At 34.1% G+C, this 16,292-nt stretch overlaps 1 protein-coding gene across 13 annotated transcripts in view; it reads right to left on the reverse strand.

The window, feature by feature from the left end:
• Nucleotides 1-16,292, reverse strand: part of RALGAPA1 (Ral GTPase activating protein catalytic subunit alpha 1) — a 278,603-nt gene that overhangs the window by 129,079 nt on the left and 133,232 nt on the right. For 12 of the 13 annotated variants that reach the window (XM_040476948.1, XM_040476947.1, XM_040476946.1 and 9 more), the window contains 8 exons: nt 15,479-15,631; nt 12,748-12,941; nt 12,399-12,497; nt 11,493-11,648; nt 9,950-10,078; nt 7,065-7,190; nt 4,173-4,231; nt 521-629 (listed from right to left, as the gene is read on the reverse strand). In XM_040476948.1, the coding sequence (XP_040332882.1) occupies nt 521-629; nt 4,173-4,231; nt 7,065-7,190; nt 9,950-10,078; nt 11,493-11,648; nt 12,399-12,497; nt 12,748-12,941; nt 15,479-15,631 (1,025 nt within the window). The remainder of the gene's footprint in view (nt 1-520; nt 630-4,172; nt 4,232-7,064; nt 7,191-9,949; nt 10,079-11,492; nt 11,649-12,398; nt 12,498-12,747; nt 12,942-15,478; nt 15,632-16,292) is intronic. The other variant, XM_040476949.1, reaches the window with a different exon arrangement.

The following is a 16,292-nucleotide window of genomic DNA, read 5'->3' on the forward strand; positions in this document are numbered from 1 at the left end:
TTTTTATGTTTACATTCTATATAGAAAGTGCATTAGAAGTTTTAAGACAAAAATAATATCATGCATACTTTCCCAAGCAAAAAATTTACTCATTCACACTCTCCAAATAATTAGGCTATTATTTTTTAACAAATCTTACTCTTGTTAGTTACAAAGAGACCATTTAACTTGAATAATAAACCCAAATCATACAACAGCTCAAGAATTCAGGAAGTAATAAGGACTGAAGAGTAACTTACAAAAATAATGATTAGGAAAATATAAATGACCTTACAAATTAAATGACATAAAAAGCTGAGATAAAATTGGTGATCACCACAATACCCTTACATTCAAGAGTAGGACCACTCAAGGAAAAAGTCAAGATCAAGGAAATAATGTGTTAATAAATGAATAATAATAAAATGTAACATTTAATAAATGTCTTATCCTATAAAGACATAAGATATAATAAACACTTGGAGAAAAAGTCATGCATTCTATATCAATATATTCCACTAAATAGGTTCTTTTTTTTTACCTTTAAGGAAACACAAATTACATTCAGAGCTTCCTTAATTTGAGGATGATGAGACTCATGGACTAGTTCTTCACAAATCCAAATACCTAAACTGCACAGTGCTACACATCTGCAAAAAAGGCAACCAACAATGATATAAATAAAAGTGCATGAGACTTGAAATGAAATGAAACCACCACCCCAACCAAAATACCAAAACAAACCATCCTAGAAAGAACATGCACTGTTTAAATGAGTCAATTTTTACTCTGTATATTAGCTCTTCTTAGCAAGAGAAAGTAGGAGGACAGCACAGGGCTCCAAACTAAAGGCCTAATTTTCAAATATAATTTGCTAACAATCTCATAGGAGGGGATAACACACAGGATCTTTCTAACAAACCTATGTTAATAAATTGATATTGCCATAAAGCGTCCCAAACAAATATGTAACCTGCTTTCAAAAAAGGAAAGTGTGATTTTGTTGACAGCACCAAATGAACTTCAGCTAAAACATGAAGCTGCTGGGTCAAAGATTATTTTCATAACCCTTAAATCTAACATAGCCAGCTATAAATTCTTTAAAACAAATTGGCAATACAAATAAAATTCATATGTTTTATAAAGAGATTCCAAAAGAAACAGAATTTGCATAATTTTTTCTATCCCCTAATGTCTTGTGAAACTTCATTTCCCTACTTCAACTGAGTTTCAGCTTGAAGGGACTTATTAGATGATCAGAATCAGTAAAAGAATCAGTAAAAATTCCATTAGTGTTCCAAGTATAAGCTTCTGATGAAGCACATATTGGTTCCCTCAATTCCTTAAAAATGTCAACTCATTCTAGTATTCTGCTATACTTGGCATGTCCTGATACGGACATTCTTTTCTCTTTTTTTAAAGTTTATTCATTTATTTTGAGAGAGCAAGCAAGAGCATGCACACACAAGTGGGGTAGGGGCAGAGAGAGAGGGGGAGAGAGAATCCCAAGCAAGATCTGTGCAGAACATGGAGCCTGACACAGGGCTCGATCTCACAACCATGAGATCATGACCTTAGCCGACATCAAGAGTCGGATGCTTAACTGAGTGAGCCACCCAGGTGTCCCCCTCCCCATGATGATATTCTTAACATTTTTTCAGTAGAATGCTAAATTTCAGAACAATTCAATGCAGAAATTGTTTTCTTCCTGAACACAGATGATCAGAAGTTAAGTGTCTTCTTTCAGTTTATCACAGTGTTAATGCTAATAAATTATTTACTATCAAAAGTACCAAAGGATGCCTGGATGGCTCAGTCAGTTGAGTGTCAGATCTCAGTGCAGGTCATGATCAGGTTTGTGGGTTCGAGTCTCACACTGGGCTCTCTGCTCTTAGCGCAGGGTCTGCTTCAGATCCTGTCTCTCTCTACCTCTTCCCCACCTGCACACTATCTCAAAAATATAAATAAACATTAAAAAAAAAAAACTACCATAAAGTCTTCTAAGCGAAGTCTACTGCTTTATTTCTTCCCTACTGTTGCCCACCTATAAATATTCTAGATCTAAATAACCAAGTTTCAGGTTTAGCAGTGGGAAGCACTGTAATCCTAGAGTAATAATAAACTCCATGAATGCAGCTAATTAACACAGACCAGAAGTAAAATGCTTAACAGACATTTTTATAATTGAGGGGTAAGATCAAATTTGTGTGTGCATGTGTGGGTGTGTGTATGTTTGTGTGTTTCCTACATTCTTCAAGATATTCAAATAATTTAGACTAGTCCCAGTATGGCTCAAGTCTGTGGGGTCTTCTAAGACCTCACATTCCTGAAAGGAAAGCAAGTTTAGAAAATACTTACATTCAACTTTTGGGATTTCCCTATACTCTCAAGACAAGCTAATGTGTTAATGATTCCCAAGTCTACTTCTGGGCAGCTATGTTTTAGGCTTCAATGTTCTTTCACTTGAGAGGCAACACAGTTTAAAAAAGAAAAAAAAAAAAAAAGAAAAAGACAGAAGATCTAGGATCTGAAGCTCGAAGTTCAAATCTGGTTCTGTCACTTATTACTTATATATCTGATACGGCTCTGAAGACAAAATGCCAGAGTTGCAATCACGGGTCTGCCATTTTTGGATGATAGGGCAGATTCTTTAAATTCTCTGGGCTCCCATCTATAAAAAAATCAGATAAAAACTGCACATATGTCCTAGAAATGTTGCAAAGATTAAATGAGGTAATAAGGTGTTCAGAACAGTGCCTAGCACAGAATAAATGTTAGTTTTCTAAGCCATCAGTTTTTTGCTAGTAAAGTTGGAAGAATAATGATTCCAGTAATTTCTTAGAATTGTGATGAGGATTAAGTGGAACAATTTGACAGGAAAATCCTTATAAACTTAAAAGGTTATCATTATTAATCATTAGCATAGCAAATGTTAAAGAAATAATATTGATAATAATCACATTTGGGGTTAAGGCTACCAGAAATGAAAATATGGGAATAATGGAAAGACAACGTCATTTTCTGGAGTAGTTATCCAGTATTAAAATGAAACTAATGTAAAAGAAGAATTTATTCAAAGAGATTTGTTTCTAGTTAAACTTGGCTATTAAGAAAAATATCCAACTGCATTAAAGGCTAGAGCTATGTCTCATTTAAGCAAACTGCTCATTTTACATTAATTCTAGTTGCTGTTAAAAGGTTTAAATTGCAATTAGAATCCAAATGGTCAAAGCCATAATCCATATTTTTTAGAACCTTGGGTCAAAAAAATGTGCAGATGTTAGGAAAAGAGGAAGCATTCCAGACATGTAGGTCAGAATAGTAGTAAACGCAGACCACTACTGAGGCTAATTACATAGTATTAGAATTAGCTTCAAGAAATAGAAAATACAAATTAATGATATTTTTGAGAAAAGAAGGAACATGGTGTGTTATTGGTATCCTGCTGATTTAAATCTCCATCTTTCTGGAAAGGTCTAGTAAAACAGAGAAAACGACAGTTTTCACTTCTTAACAAGATGTATAGAAGGGAAAACATTCTAAAGTCTTTTTATATTCTATTTTTAAAAAATACCCTGATAAAATATTTATAAATTTTCTTCTACATTAAAAATATTTCCTTTGAATTCAACTTAAAAAATATTCATTGGGTAATTACTAGTACATTACAAAGTATTGCATAAGAGATAGTGACAAATAAAATCTGAAGGGAAAGCAAAATGTACTTGAATAAAATTAAATCATTTTAGATATAGAAGGTAAAGACACTGAACAAGGTGACCAGGATTTTATTTTTTTAAGATTTTTTTTTTTTAATGTTTACTTATTTTTGAGAGAGAGAAGCAGAGAGAGGGAGACACAGAATCTGAAGCAGACTTCAGGCTCAGAGCTGTCAGCACAGAGCCCGATGCAGGCCTCGAACTCACAGACCGCGAGATCATGACCTGAACCAAAGTGAAATGCTTAACTGAACGAGCTACCCAGGTGCCCCTAGGATTTTATTAATGAAGGAAGGTTTGTATTCAAATCATGAAAAGAGTAAGTATTTAATAATATAAATAATTTAGATTTATAATTCAAAACAGCTTTTGTGTATTTGAAACAATCTGGACTGCTGAATAATTCAATCAACTTCTACAATAAGATTCCAAAAACAGAATAGTTATGTCAAGTCTTAAGGATATCTGACCTACCGTGCAGGGCCAGAGGGCTCATCTCTTGCTGAGCTTAATACAGTTTTGATTATAAGTTCCTAGAATAAAGGAAGAAATAATGGTAATGACTAAAATTTCATTCATTCATCCATTCAACAAGTATTTATTAAATGGCCACTATGAGCCCAGACACTGTGCCAGGTGCTAGGGATACAACAAGGAAATAAAAGTCTTTGTTCTCACCCATATACTTTTAATACAGTCTAATATTATTCATAAAATTAGCTAAATAAATAAAACAATGGTATGGTCTGAATGTTTATGTCCCCCCAAAATTCTTATGTTAAAATCCTAACCCCCAAAGATGATGGCATTAGTAGGTGCTTATTAGGTCATGAGGATGGAGACTTTATGAATGGAATTAATGCTCTTATAAAAGAGACCACCACAGAACTCTCTAACTCCTTCTACTCTGTGAAGACACAGTGAGAAGGTGCCAGCTATAAACCAGTGAGAAAGCCCTCACCAGAATACAACTTTGCTGAAGCCTTGATCTTGGACATCTCAGCCATCAGAACTATGAGGAATAAATTTATGTCATTTATAAGCAACCCAGTCGGTACTTTTTTTTTTTTTTTGGTAGTATCTTGTTAGAGCAGCACAAACAAATTAAAGCAAATTATTTCTGAAATTTATAACCAAATACATATGTTCGAAAAAAGAATCCTTTTTTCCTGATTAGAAGAGTAATAAAAAGCTCACTATAATGAAAAAAGATTTAATTGCTCAAAAGTACGAACATCGTTTCAAAACTCTGAGAAATATTCATTTAAAAGCAAGCTTCTTCTTTTTGATAATTTGTAAAACATGATAATATGTGAGTTTGGGGATAAGTGCTAAATAATAGTTAAAATTATGTAAATGAATAAAACATTCAAAAGGCAGAATAAAGAGAAAGTCATTATCTAAAGAGGATCTTGTAACAAGTTTATGTTTAGCAAGCAGGGAAAGAAAACTAGTCTATTAGGGAGTCACAGAATATTTAGAGAAGCAAGAAGAAAATCAAGATAGATCTGTGCAACATAAGTCAAAATTGAAGAGATTTCGGAAGTCAGGAACATCAACACTGGACTAGTACTATAGTGGCTAAGGAAAGGAAAACAAGAATGACATTAGGTTTGATGATTAAGAATCTATTTGTTCCTTTTTTTCAAAAATAATCATTCATTCATTCATATATTCAAAAAGCACTTATCAGCTACACAGATTGTAAGCTCCTTAAGAGGAGTAAACTACTTATCTTTGTAAACTTAGCATCTAGCCCAGTGGCTGGCAATTAATAGATACTTGAAAGGTATCCATTTAAGCCCAAGAGCTTTCTATGTCTTAGATCCTGTCTTAAATGCTGGAAAGAAACAGATGGTTAAGACAACAGTATCTTAACTTTAACTTCAGAAAGTCGCAGAAGACTTCACAAAAGGGTCTTAGGTAAATAGGATTTTGACAAATGATCAAGGTCAAAGATTATGTTTGAGTGATTAAGAGAGACAAGAAGAAGAAACCAGGTCTATATAATGATGTTTTAGGCAGAAAGAAATGGGTTTTCAAAGGCGCAGAATCGAAAAACAGCATGGTATGTCCCATGTGGCTATATGGTTGCAGTTTAGAGTACGCGGGGAGTGGTTTTCAGTGAAAATGTGAAAACTACATATGACCACTGTGGCATGTGACTTTCCCTTAAATCTTCACTTTTCTGAATGAGAATAATTATCATTTTCTTAGGCTTTTTGCTTTCTTCATCATTAACAGAATTAGCTTTTATTTTGGAAATACCCCTTCCCCAAAGTTTGATTTTTTTAATCATTTCAGCCATTACTACCTATATACAATGGCCGGAAGTGAACAAGTCCACTCTGAAATGCAGATCATATGTAGTAAGCTAGGCTAATCCCTAACAAACTTAAAAACTACTACCTATCCCTGACCTTCAGGATCTTCTGAAAATAGAAGAAACCAAAAATATGACATCTCTGAAGACCAAAGGTATAGTTTTTATTAATTGTCATTGTAAATCTGCACTGACCTAACGCAATTTTATGTGTAACTGAAAGTCACTTGTTTAACAAATGTTTCAGGAGTCCCAGATGCCAAGCAGCCTGTTAAACTCTGAGGATACAGCAGTAAATAGGACCTTTTACTAGGTAAATAGGACCTACTGTGGTGTTTGTCTGAAGTATAAACTAAACACTAAATAAGTAATTATAGATGTTATAAATGTTGTAAAGAGAAATATGGGTGGCATGAAAAATACATGCAGAACTCCCGACAAAAACTGGATTGAAAAACTTTCAGAGAAAACCAAAGTTAAAAAAAAAATTATCAGCATGACTTCTGAGGAGCTATGAGGCCTCAGATACATAAGATCCCCACCCCAATTCCACACTTTCCTACAGCAAAACAGAATATTTCCATTACACTGTTTGATACATCACATTGGGAAATTACGAGAGAGAGAGAGAGAGAGAGAGAGAGAGAGAGAGAGAGAGAGAGAGAAAGAGAAAGAGAGAAAGAGAGAGAGAGAGAGAGAGTCAAATTTGCAGGTTTAGTACCATCTCAATCTTAGGAGCCTTAGAAGTAGCCTACTATCTGTCTCATAGGATGTTTCAATAAATGTTCAGTGAGCAAATAAAAGAATCCTATGATATTGGCATATGAATGGATTCAATAATGAGAAAACATTTCCAAAGAAGTTATCAACACAAAAAAGGCTATGCTCCTAACAGACATTCTAGCTTTGTGTCTGATGGGTATGGCTGGCTAACGTTCTTTAACGATTATGTGGATTTCTAAAGGAAAAGAACACAAATTTTATCAAACATACATTACTTAAAAAGTCATTTAAATACTAAAAATTCGCAACAGATTTCTTACCTTAACATCTGTAAACTGAGACATGGCAATATCAGGAATGTTGGGATGGAGAGCAGGGAGTTCACAATATAAGTTAGGAAAACAAACCAAGGATCCCAGAAGAACTTGTGCTTCCACTCTTGGTGCCTATGTGTCAGATTTTTTAAATCTTTAAAATGTATTTGACTATGTCATTAAATTACCAGAAAATTACTTCATGACCTAACCACAGTACAAAGAGAAGTGAGAGCATAAGACACAATTAAAAACGAAAGGAGCAACACAAAAAGGTTGAGGTTTTCACCTACACTTTGCACATAAACTACTGCTATTCTCAGTAAATGCAGAGCTCTCCTTAGGAACAGCAAATTAAGCAGAAATCAGCCACACTTAATGGGACTGCAAATAAGAATATAGCTTAGCTGACAGCATAAATTTACTCTAATTTTGAGAAAAAATATACATACTTTCATTTTAAAGGCAATTCACACACCAAAGCATAGTGTACTAATGAGCAGATGACTCAATGTCACTAGATTATATTTGTTACTACCTAAGGATAAAAGTAACTAAGGATAAGAACATTAATTGTATCTTCAAGAAATAGGCACTAGTCTAGACAGTTTTTATAATATTATGCCAAGTGAAAAAAGCATTGCCTATAGTACTTAACTAAAAACAAAGTAAGAATTTATGGTTGGCCTGCAGATGAAGGTAACTTTTCCTCTTTTTCTTAGCTATATATATATTAAGCCATTTCTGAAGTATCAGCACTGAACATTTCTTTCTTTGTTTAAAAGTTTACTTATTTTGAGAGACAGAGACAGTGGGGGTGGCAGAGGGGCAGAGAGAGTGGGAGACAGAGAATCTGAAGCAGTCTCTGTGCTGTCAGTGTGGAGTCCGACTTGGGGCTCGAACTCATGAAACCATGAGATCAGGATGTGAGCCAAAACCAAGAGTAAGACGCTTAACCGACTGAGCCACTTAGGTGCCCCAGAACTGAACATTTCTTTTTCTTCTACCTTCTTGCACGCCCACCAACACCCACTTACTAATATATTTCTTTGTTTACTAAAATATCTATGAATTGAATTATATGTTTAATAATACCAAAAAAATGCTTTATAAATTTGCTAGAAACATAATCCTTCTATTTACATAAAACAAGACCCTATCTTCCACAGGATCTCCTTATGTTTCTAATTGTTTTAAAAGAGGCAGTGGAGTGGTACTATTATGATTATCAACAAAACAACTCATTTCCATATTAAAAAAAAATCCTTATTTGCAGATAAAAGACAATACCATAAAAGGGTAGGGCAAGCTTGTAGCCACCATCCCAATTTAAAATTATCTGTAGGTATACCTGGCTGGCTCAGTCAGTAGAACATGTGACTCTTGATCTTGGGGTTATAAATTCAAGCCCCTCATTGGGTATAGAGATTACTTAAAAAATTAAAGTCTCTAAATAAAAAAAAATTAGTTATAAAAATGAAACTGATAAAAAACGCAATATTTAATTTAAAAAAGAGATTAGCTAAGGGTTTTTGTTGAAAGTTGGGTAAGGTAACTGAGAATGTTCAAGTATGTGGAATAACGGGAGCATACTTATAATGTGACTATAATTAATAAAGGTAAAATCTAATTAGTTATTTTGTAAGCTGCCTGGCAGAGGGAGAAAAGGGGCTTCCCATTAAGGGAAGGAAGATGATGTGTATGGGATCTAAAATGGAATCCAAAGAGGAAGATTTAGACTATGTATCTTCAACATCATCCAGAGGAAAAGACTGACCTTAAACTTACAGTAGAGATGAGGTGTCAGGTTTGATTCCTGTAATGATTTGTTTTCCTATGCAGTTTTTCTCAACAAGTGTTCCTCATATGAACCACACAAACAGAAAATAACTATTTTTAAAAATTTTCCCAAGGATGTTACAGAACTAGTATCCTTCTAGATGCACAGGAGGTAAATTTAATCACATAAAATGGATTCCTAAGGACATCAGGGTTTAATTCTCTTGCAGAATCTTTTTTTTTTTTTTAATTTTTAATGTTTATTTTTGAGGGGGAGGGGCATAGAGAGAGAGAGAGAGAGAGGGAGACAGAGAATCTAAAGCAGGCTCCGTGCTGTCAATGTAAAGCCCAATGTGGGGCTCAAACTCATAACCTGAGATCATGACTTGAGCTGAAGTCGGACACTCAACCAACTGAGCCACCCAGGTGCCACTCTCCTGCACAACCTTAAAGAAGTGCAGGAAACGTGCTGACTAGTCATCTAGAATAATTGGTCTACTGAACAGGAATTGTTTTCATAGTAAATTTGATCATGCCACTCCTTGCGTAAAATCCCTCAATGTTTGCTCATTCTTTCCTAAGGATAAAATCTAACCTCTCTAGCACTATAAACCAGCTACTGTCTTCCTCTTTAGTTTACCTCTGCTACATAAATATGGACGTCTTCCAACTATACCAGTTACTTGGCATTGTCTCCATAGTTCCGTAACTGTTATGAAAAATCCTCACATGCTTTTCAGAGTTTAGAGTTTACTCCTAGAGCATATTTCTGGATTATCTCATCTGTTTCTTCTCTTTTGCTATGGCCCACTGCCCTTTCTTTAGTTTCTTCCCTGCCTCTACTTGTTTCCATAGACTTCTTCAATTTTAAATTTTATCAGATTTTAATCCATTTTTATAGCTCCTGTGTCAATTCCATCAACTAATTTTAGTACTTTCTTATACTTCAAACTTTACTTAAAAAAATAAAAGCAATTTCAATTAAACTGTAAGTTTTCCTGATCATCAGCTTGTTAAATTTACTAACAAGGGCTCCTTCTCTGTTGTTTTGTTAGTTGAGCCTATTTAACCACAGTCTGCTATATTATAAAGAACAGGAAATAAAAACTTACATTGAGAAAAGCTGAAGAAGCCACTCTACCAGCTGCTACAATAAAATCCATAATAAGCATTGTGGCACCAGGCAAACCAAGTGAAAAAAACTGAGGTGAACAGTGCTTGATGATTGTATTGACAATATCCTTAGAAGTAAGAAAAGAAGGGGAAAAGAATATCATAAATTAATCTTGGGTATCAGCTAATCAATACCCTTAAAAATAGATAACATATGAAATAATAAAACAGGCAATTACTATACACTGCCTAACTGGAAAGACTAATTTTAATTCTTCTAAATAATCCATGCTTGGTATTATACTGTCAAAGCAAAATAAACTTAAAACATATTTGTTTAACTGACATCAATACAGCATTTTTTTTTTTCCCACACTAGACAGCAAGATGGAAGGCTTTTTGCTTCAGGGGGTTGAAAATATAAGGCTCAAGTGTTATAAAAGTGAACTGCAGAGTAGTTCCTCCTCTCATCCATTTGCTTCCATATGATATCTCTGATCTTTAAAACTGCATAACCTATTATGTGGCAACTGGAGATATTCTCTTTATTAGATCAACTGAAGTCCTTTGATGACAAATATCCAGCCTTTGGAATTTACCATGAGGATGCAGTGTTTTACACTGTATTACTCAATCTGATTTATCTTAAACAAAAGGTCTCTGTCAATAACTAAGATCGTCATTGTGTTTGAGACATGTTTATAAGGTAGAACACTGTAATTATTTCAAATTAATGCAGGTAGTATTTTCACTTTTCAGGAGGAGAGATATAACTACTTCTTTCAATATTAATTTAATGTTCTTTAAATCAACTGCAAGTGAAATTTAACCACATTATGATAAAAATGTTTCATTACTATGACTTACAACCTCCCATAGTTTTTTGTGATTGTTTCTGGGTTTTTTTTTTTTTTGTTTGTTTGTTTTTTTCCAGTTTTATGACCAGGATCAAGACCCTTGAAATAATGTTCTACAAATTTTTGACTTTCTAATGTAATGATTATATTGATACAAACGCCAAGCCAATATAATTGTCACTGTGCTAATACAATCTATGGAAATAAGAAAATGTGATGGGCTAGCTCTTAGAGAAGAAAAATCCTCTATTTCACTACTAGATGAGCATATCCACATGCCTCTAGTGCCAATTATTAAGTAACAATTACAAAACACCCAAGAATAAGTACATTAGGACATTAAAATAAGATGTAGTCAGTCTAAGCAAAAGATGGTTTAATACTTTAAAGAAGCAAACTAGTTGTTACAACATTAGAGGAAAGATACATTTAATAATCAAATCAATCCCCTAATTAATAGCTTTTCAACTATGTTTAGGAAAGACACATTTAATAATCAAGTCAATCCCCTAACATAACAGCTTTTCAACTATGTCTTAAGAACAAATGAGGTTACAAAATCAAAGAAACTTATAAATAAATGACTACATAAGACAGTATTTTTAATTCTAGACCTTAAAAGAGTTAAATAATCAAGAATCAAAGATAAACCTATAAAGCAATTGGTTATAAAGTATATATTTACCTGATCAATATGAAGTAATCCACAATGCATTATATTGTAGAAATGTGTTAGAAAATCTCTATTTGGAGAAACATCTTGTCTTCTTTTCATTGTATTACAAATAAGTTTGTAAGCGTGTAATTTACCTTGTTTATATTTATCAGTCAACATGGTTGCCTACAATTTAAAGATGTTGATTTTAATACTCAAATACTGTTAAAGTGATACAGCAAGCAATATATTTGCTTTCATTTATTTTTATGTTGGCCCAATTTCTTAATGAATTGAAATATCAGGATTACTGAAACTACTGTTATCATTAAAATGGTACAACATAGGTTATGAATAACCACACACAGTTTCATTTAGGAAAATTCACCAAACGTATCAAATGACACTTAAAAAAATTAAAACTTCAAAAGTAGGAGTGCCTGGGTGGCTCAGCTGGTTAAACATCTGACTCTTGGTTTTGGCTCAGGGCATGATCTCATGGTTTGTGAGATCGAACCCCACATCGGGCTCTGTGCTGATAGCATGGAGCCTGCTTGGGATTCTCTCTCTCTTCCTCTGTCTCTGCCCCTCCCCTGCTCACGCTTTCTCTCTTAAAATAAATAAACTTAAAAACTAAAACAATGAAAGTACACAGCATATTCTTTGATATAAATTCGAGATTTATACTTCACTTAAATACAATTAAAACATAATTTTCTATATTCACTTTTGTTGTATTAAATAAAAATGATGCACCAGTATAATAATTATGCTATGCCCGTTTTCCTCTCTATATAACCCGTAATGAATGACAAGTCACAAACCAAGTGTTCTAGAAAACTATACAAAAGTTAAAGAATCAAATGTTTAAAACAGATTACATATGTATTTATTAAATGAAACTTTTAAATTATAATTTTTATATATTAAGCTTACCTTGAAAAGCCAAGGTGTAAGAATTCTCAGTGGAGGAATCAAAACTGGTGGTGAAGGGGAGGTCAGGTTATCAGTTGAAATGCCAAGATTATCTCTAATCTGTAATTTTCAAATAAAATGCAACAAATCTATGAAAACTGTTCTTCCAGTTTGTTTTAGCTTAAACTTGAGTTCAAGTCCAATTTCTATCACTAACTATATATTTAAACATGGTTCAGTGACTTTACCCTGCCAGGAACTAGTTTATAGTAAGGAGGTTGTGGGGGGGGGGGGGGGCAATGTGGTCTAAGGCTTCTACGAATTCTTAACAGTTTTCTTTTTTTCTTATCTTTCTTTTTTTTTTTTTTACCTTAGCTAGATTTTGCCAAAGCTCACAGAGGTAATCAAAAACTTGGGCATGTATTTCAGGATCCATAATAGCGTTGACATCTCCCAAAATGCCTAGCATTCTTCGCCACATTACAGTAGCAACATCAGCATGCCATCCTGTGAGTGTACCCCCTGCCATCACACTACAACATTCAGATGGAAATTCACTGATTTCTATAAAATAAACCAATACGTTGGTGTTAGTAATTTTTCTAAAGAATCACAAAGACAAGAAAGAGTCAAATTAACAATCTTAAATATCTATAAAAGCAAATTTTAAAAATGTCAATAGGCACTAGTGTTATTTTTTCCTAATAAGATCAAAACCTCACCAGTTCGTGATTCCATATTATGGCAATAATTACTTATTCAATGGAACTTGTACTAGGATTTATCTAAGGAGGAAATGATGCTGATAGAAGTATATGGTTGACATAAAGATCATATGTGTAAGTATATACTCTCTCTTTATCAAATGACTACTTCAGGTTGTATCATCAAATTAATAGAAGATCGCAGGCTGAAAGCAGATCTTGTAGGAAGTCTTCATAAGCCTATCTTTGTACTTAAAACTTCCAAAGAAATGTATTTCTATATTTCAAAACTAAATCAGGCTTGGCATTAAAAGGGATATTACTGTTATTAATTATGTGATGTCATACAAATTATTTAATAACCTAATGCTATACTTCTCACTATGAAATAGATGGTTTAGCTAAATATCATTATAGGTCTCCTCCAACTTAAAAAACACCCATTATTCTATTCAGTGTATATAACAGAAAAGGCGAAATCATTACTAAGATTATTCCTACTTGATAATATCTCAATGTACTCATAATTTACAAGTTCATTCTTAATATATGCACATCCTTTATGCCTAATGTTTAACTTTTTTTCTCTTTCTACATAAAGTGTACAATGATTGTATTATAAAAAAGTTACTAGTCTTTCATAATAATAAAAAATAACCATCTGGTGTAAGCTCACTGAAATAAAAGAAAAAAAAAAACACTGTAGTTTTAACCATCACTGTTAACATCTCCCTACTCTATGGAACCTTCATAATATGGTGAAAAATCAACTGATTTGTCTCTAACTTATCCCTCTCAAAAACAAAATTTTAAATAATTGCAAAGCCAGCAACAATGTGTGATCCTCCTTTGAATCCTGAATTGGGCTGGTAGTGGTGTGGTATAGCTATAAAAGATATTCCTACTGAAACAACTGGGGAAATTTGACTTTGGATTAAAAACTGCAGCAATGGGGGCCCCTGGGTGGCTCAGTCGGTTAAGCATCCAACTTCAGCTCAGGTCATGATCTCACCATTCCTGAGTTTGAGCCCCACATTGGGGCTCTGTGCTGACAGCTCAGAGCCTGAAGCCTATTTCAGATTCTTGTCTCCCTCTCTTTCTCTACCTCTCCCCCACTCATGTTCTGTCTCTCTCTCTTTCTCTCCCTCCGTCTCTCTCAAAAATAAACAAACGTTAAAAAAAAAATTGCAGTGATGTTTCAATGTTAAATATGCTGAATGTGACCATTACAATGTGGTTATACAGGAAACACTAAAGTGTTTAGGTGTAAAGGGTCTAAAATTTGCAATTCACTACTAAATAGCTCAAGAAAGACAGACAAACAGAAAGAAAGAAAGAAAGAAACAGAGAAAGACGGAAAAAAGACAGAAAGGCAAGAAGGAAAGAAGAAAGAAAGGAGGAAAGAAAGAAAGAAAAGTGGCACGCCTGGGTGGCTCAGTCAGTTAAGCTTCCAACTCTCGATTTCTGCTCAGGTCATGATATCAGAGTCGTGATATCAACCAAGCCATGCATCTGGCTCTGCTCTGGGTGTGGAGGCTGCTTGGGATTTTCTCTCTCCTTCTCCCTCTGATCCTCCCCAACTTACGTGGAAATTAAAGGGGGGGGGGTTGTTTTTGTGCACGTGTGTATGTAGATACAGAGATAAAGTGGTAAAATATTAACAACTGGTGAATTCATCTAAAGGCTTAATGTGTATTCATTTTACTAGTCTTGTAACTTTTCTATAAGTTAGAAATTTTTTCCCACTGTTGGGGAAAGAAACTAAAAGCAAGGATGAACTAAAAACTGCAGGCCAAAAGGAGGAAAGAAAAGGCCAAAATAATCCAGAAATCAGACCATAAGGGTTATGTAATTGCAAGATAAATGCATATTATGAGAATGAGTACCTTAAAACTATAAGGCCAGAAGTTATAGAGAGTAAATGTACTGCAGCACCAATGAAAACTGGCAATTTATATTATTCATTGTTTTGGGCATAATTGCAAAATGACGTTTTATCCTGATCCTTGTTACATTATGTAAGACTCAGCAGAAATAACTTTTATTAAAACTTGCAGTTTCTAAGGTTTCCTAGTCACTTTTTAACATTTACTTAAAAATACTTCCTGCTTTAGGAAATGGCAGAATATCAATAAATGATAATTTAACACACAAAAATAATGCAACCAGTAATGCCAGGACTGTAGGCAACTATAATAATACAACAAATATTAGACTATAAATATTTTTAAGAGCAAGAAAAAATGTTAAGTAACAAATTTCCAAAAGACTCACAAAAGTTCAAAAGACTTATAATAATACTCTATCTAATCAAAAGTTTAAGATGTCTAAATTAAGATCTCCTAACACTAATGCCCTGAAAGGAAAAATGGCAAATATCTAATTTCCAAATATTGCCTAGGTCATCTGGCGTCTGAAGAACAGAATGGTGGAGCTTCTCATCAAGCTGCAGATCTTTCTGTTCCATGTGATCTATATTCAGTGTGGAAGGAGAAGGCGTCTGTGACCTGGATCCCAGAGCTGAATGGACTGGAGAAGCACTTTCTGAACCTGTAAATATAATTTCATAAACTTATCATAAAGAGAATATTCAATACTCTCTACCTAAGATGTAATGCTTAAAATCCCAATAAGATACAACTGAGAAGCATCAAAGGCCAAAGAGGTAAAGAAAATCATAATACTGTACACGATTTTGTATCTAGGGGTCTCATTTGATTTCTTCCAGGGTACTAGAATGGAATCAGAACTGGGCATAACAGTTAATAGAAGCCATCTGTGAAAGTGATAATGTCCATTCCTGATGCAGCTAGAGAAACTCTAGTACCCACTGCTACTCTATTTCGCTTACTTCAGACCCAGGGCTATTCCTGAGAAGAACTTGCTCTGCATGGCTCTATATGCTACTATCATTGCTAGCCTGGTTTATGGTGGTCCCTGATGGTCCCCAGTCGTCAATCTCCCTCTTACCCCTATTCCTTCCTCCCAGTCCATTCTTCATAAGGCAGCAAAAAGATCTAAAAATTTAATCAGATGTTACTTCCTTACTTAAAATACTCTATGGCTCTTTACTGGCCATAGCATAAGCCCAAACTTATTAGTGGGTTTTCCAGTCTTTCTTCAACTTTCTGATCACTCTATAATTCCCCTGTTACTTTTAAGTTCTAGCCACAGAGCTAGCCTTTTCCACATGTTTTTCCTTTGCATGGGG

The sequence above is a fragment of the Herpailurus yagouaroundi genome, unplaced genomic scaffold (assembly GCF_014898765.1).
Source record: "Herpailurus yagouaroundi ecotype Mexico unplaced genomic scaffold, PumYag 141, whole genome shotgun sequence".
NCBI lineage: Eukaryota > Metazoa > Chordata > Mammalia > Carnivora > Felidae > Herpailurus > Herpailurus yagouaroundi.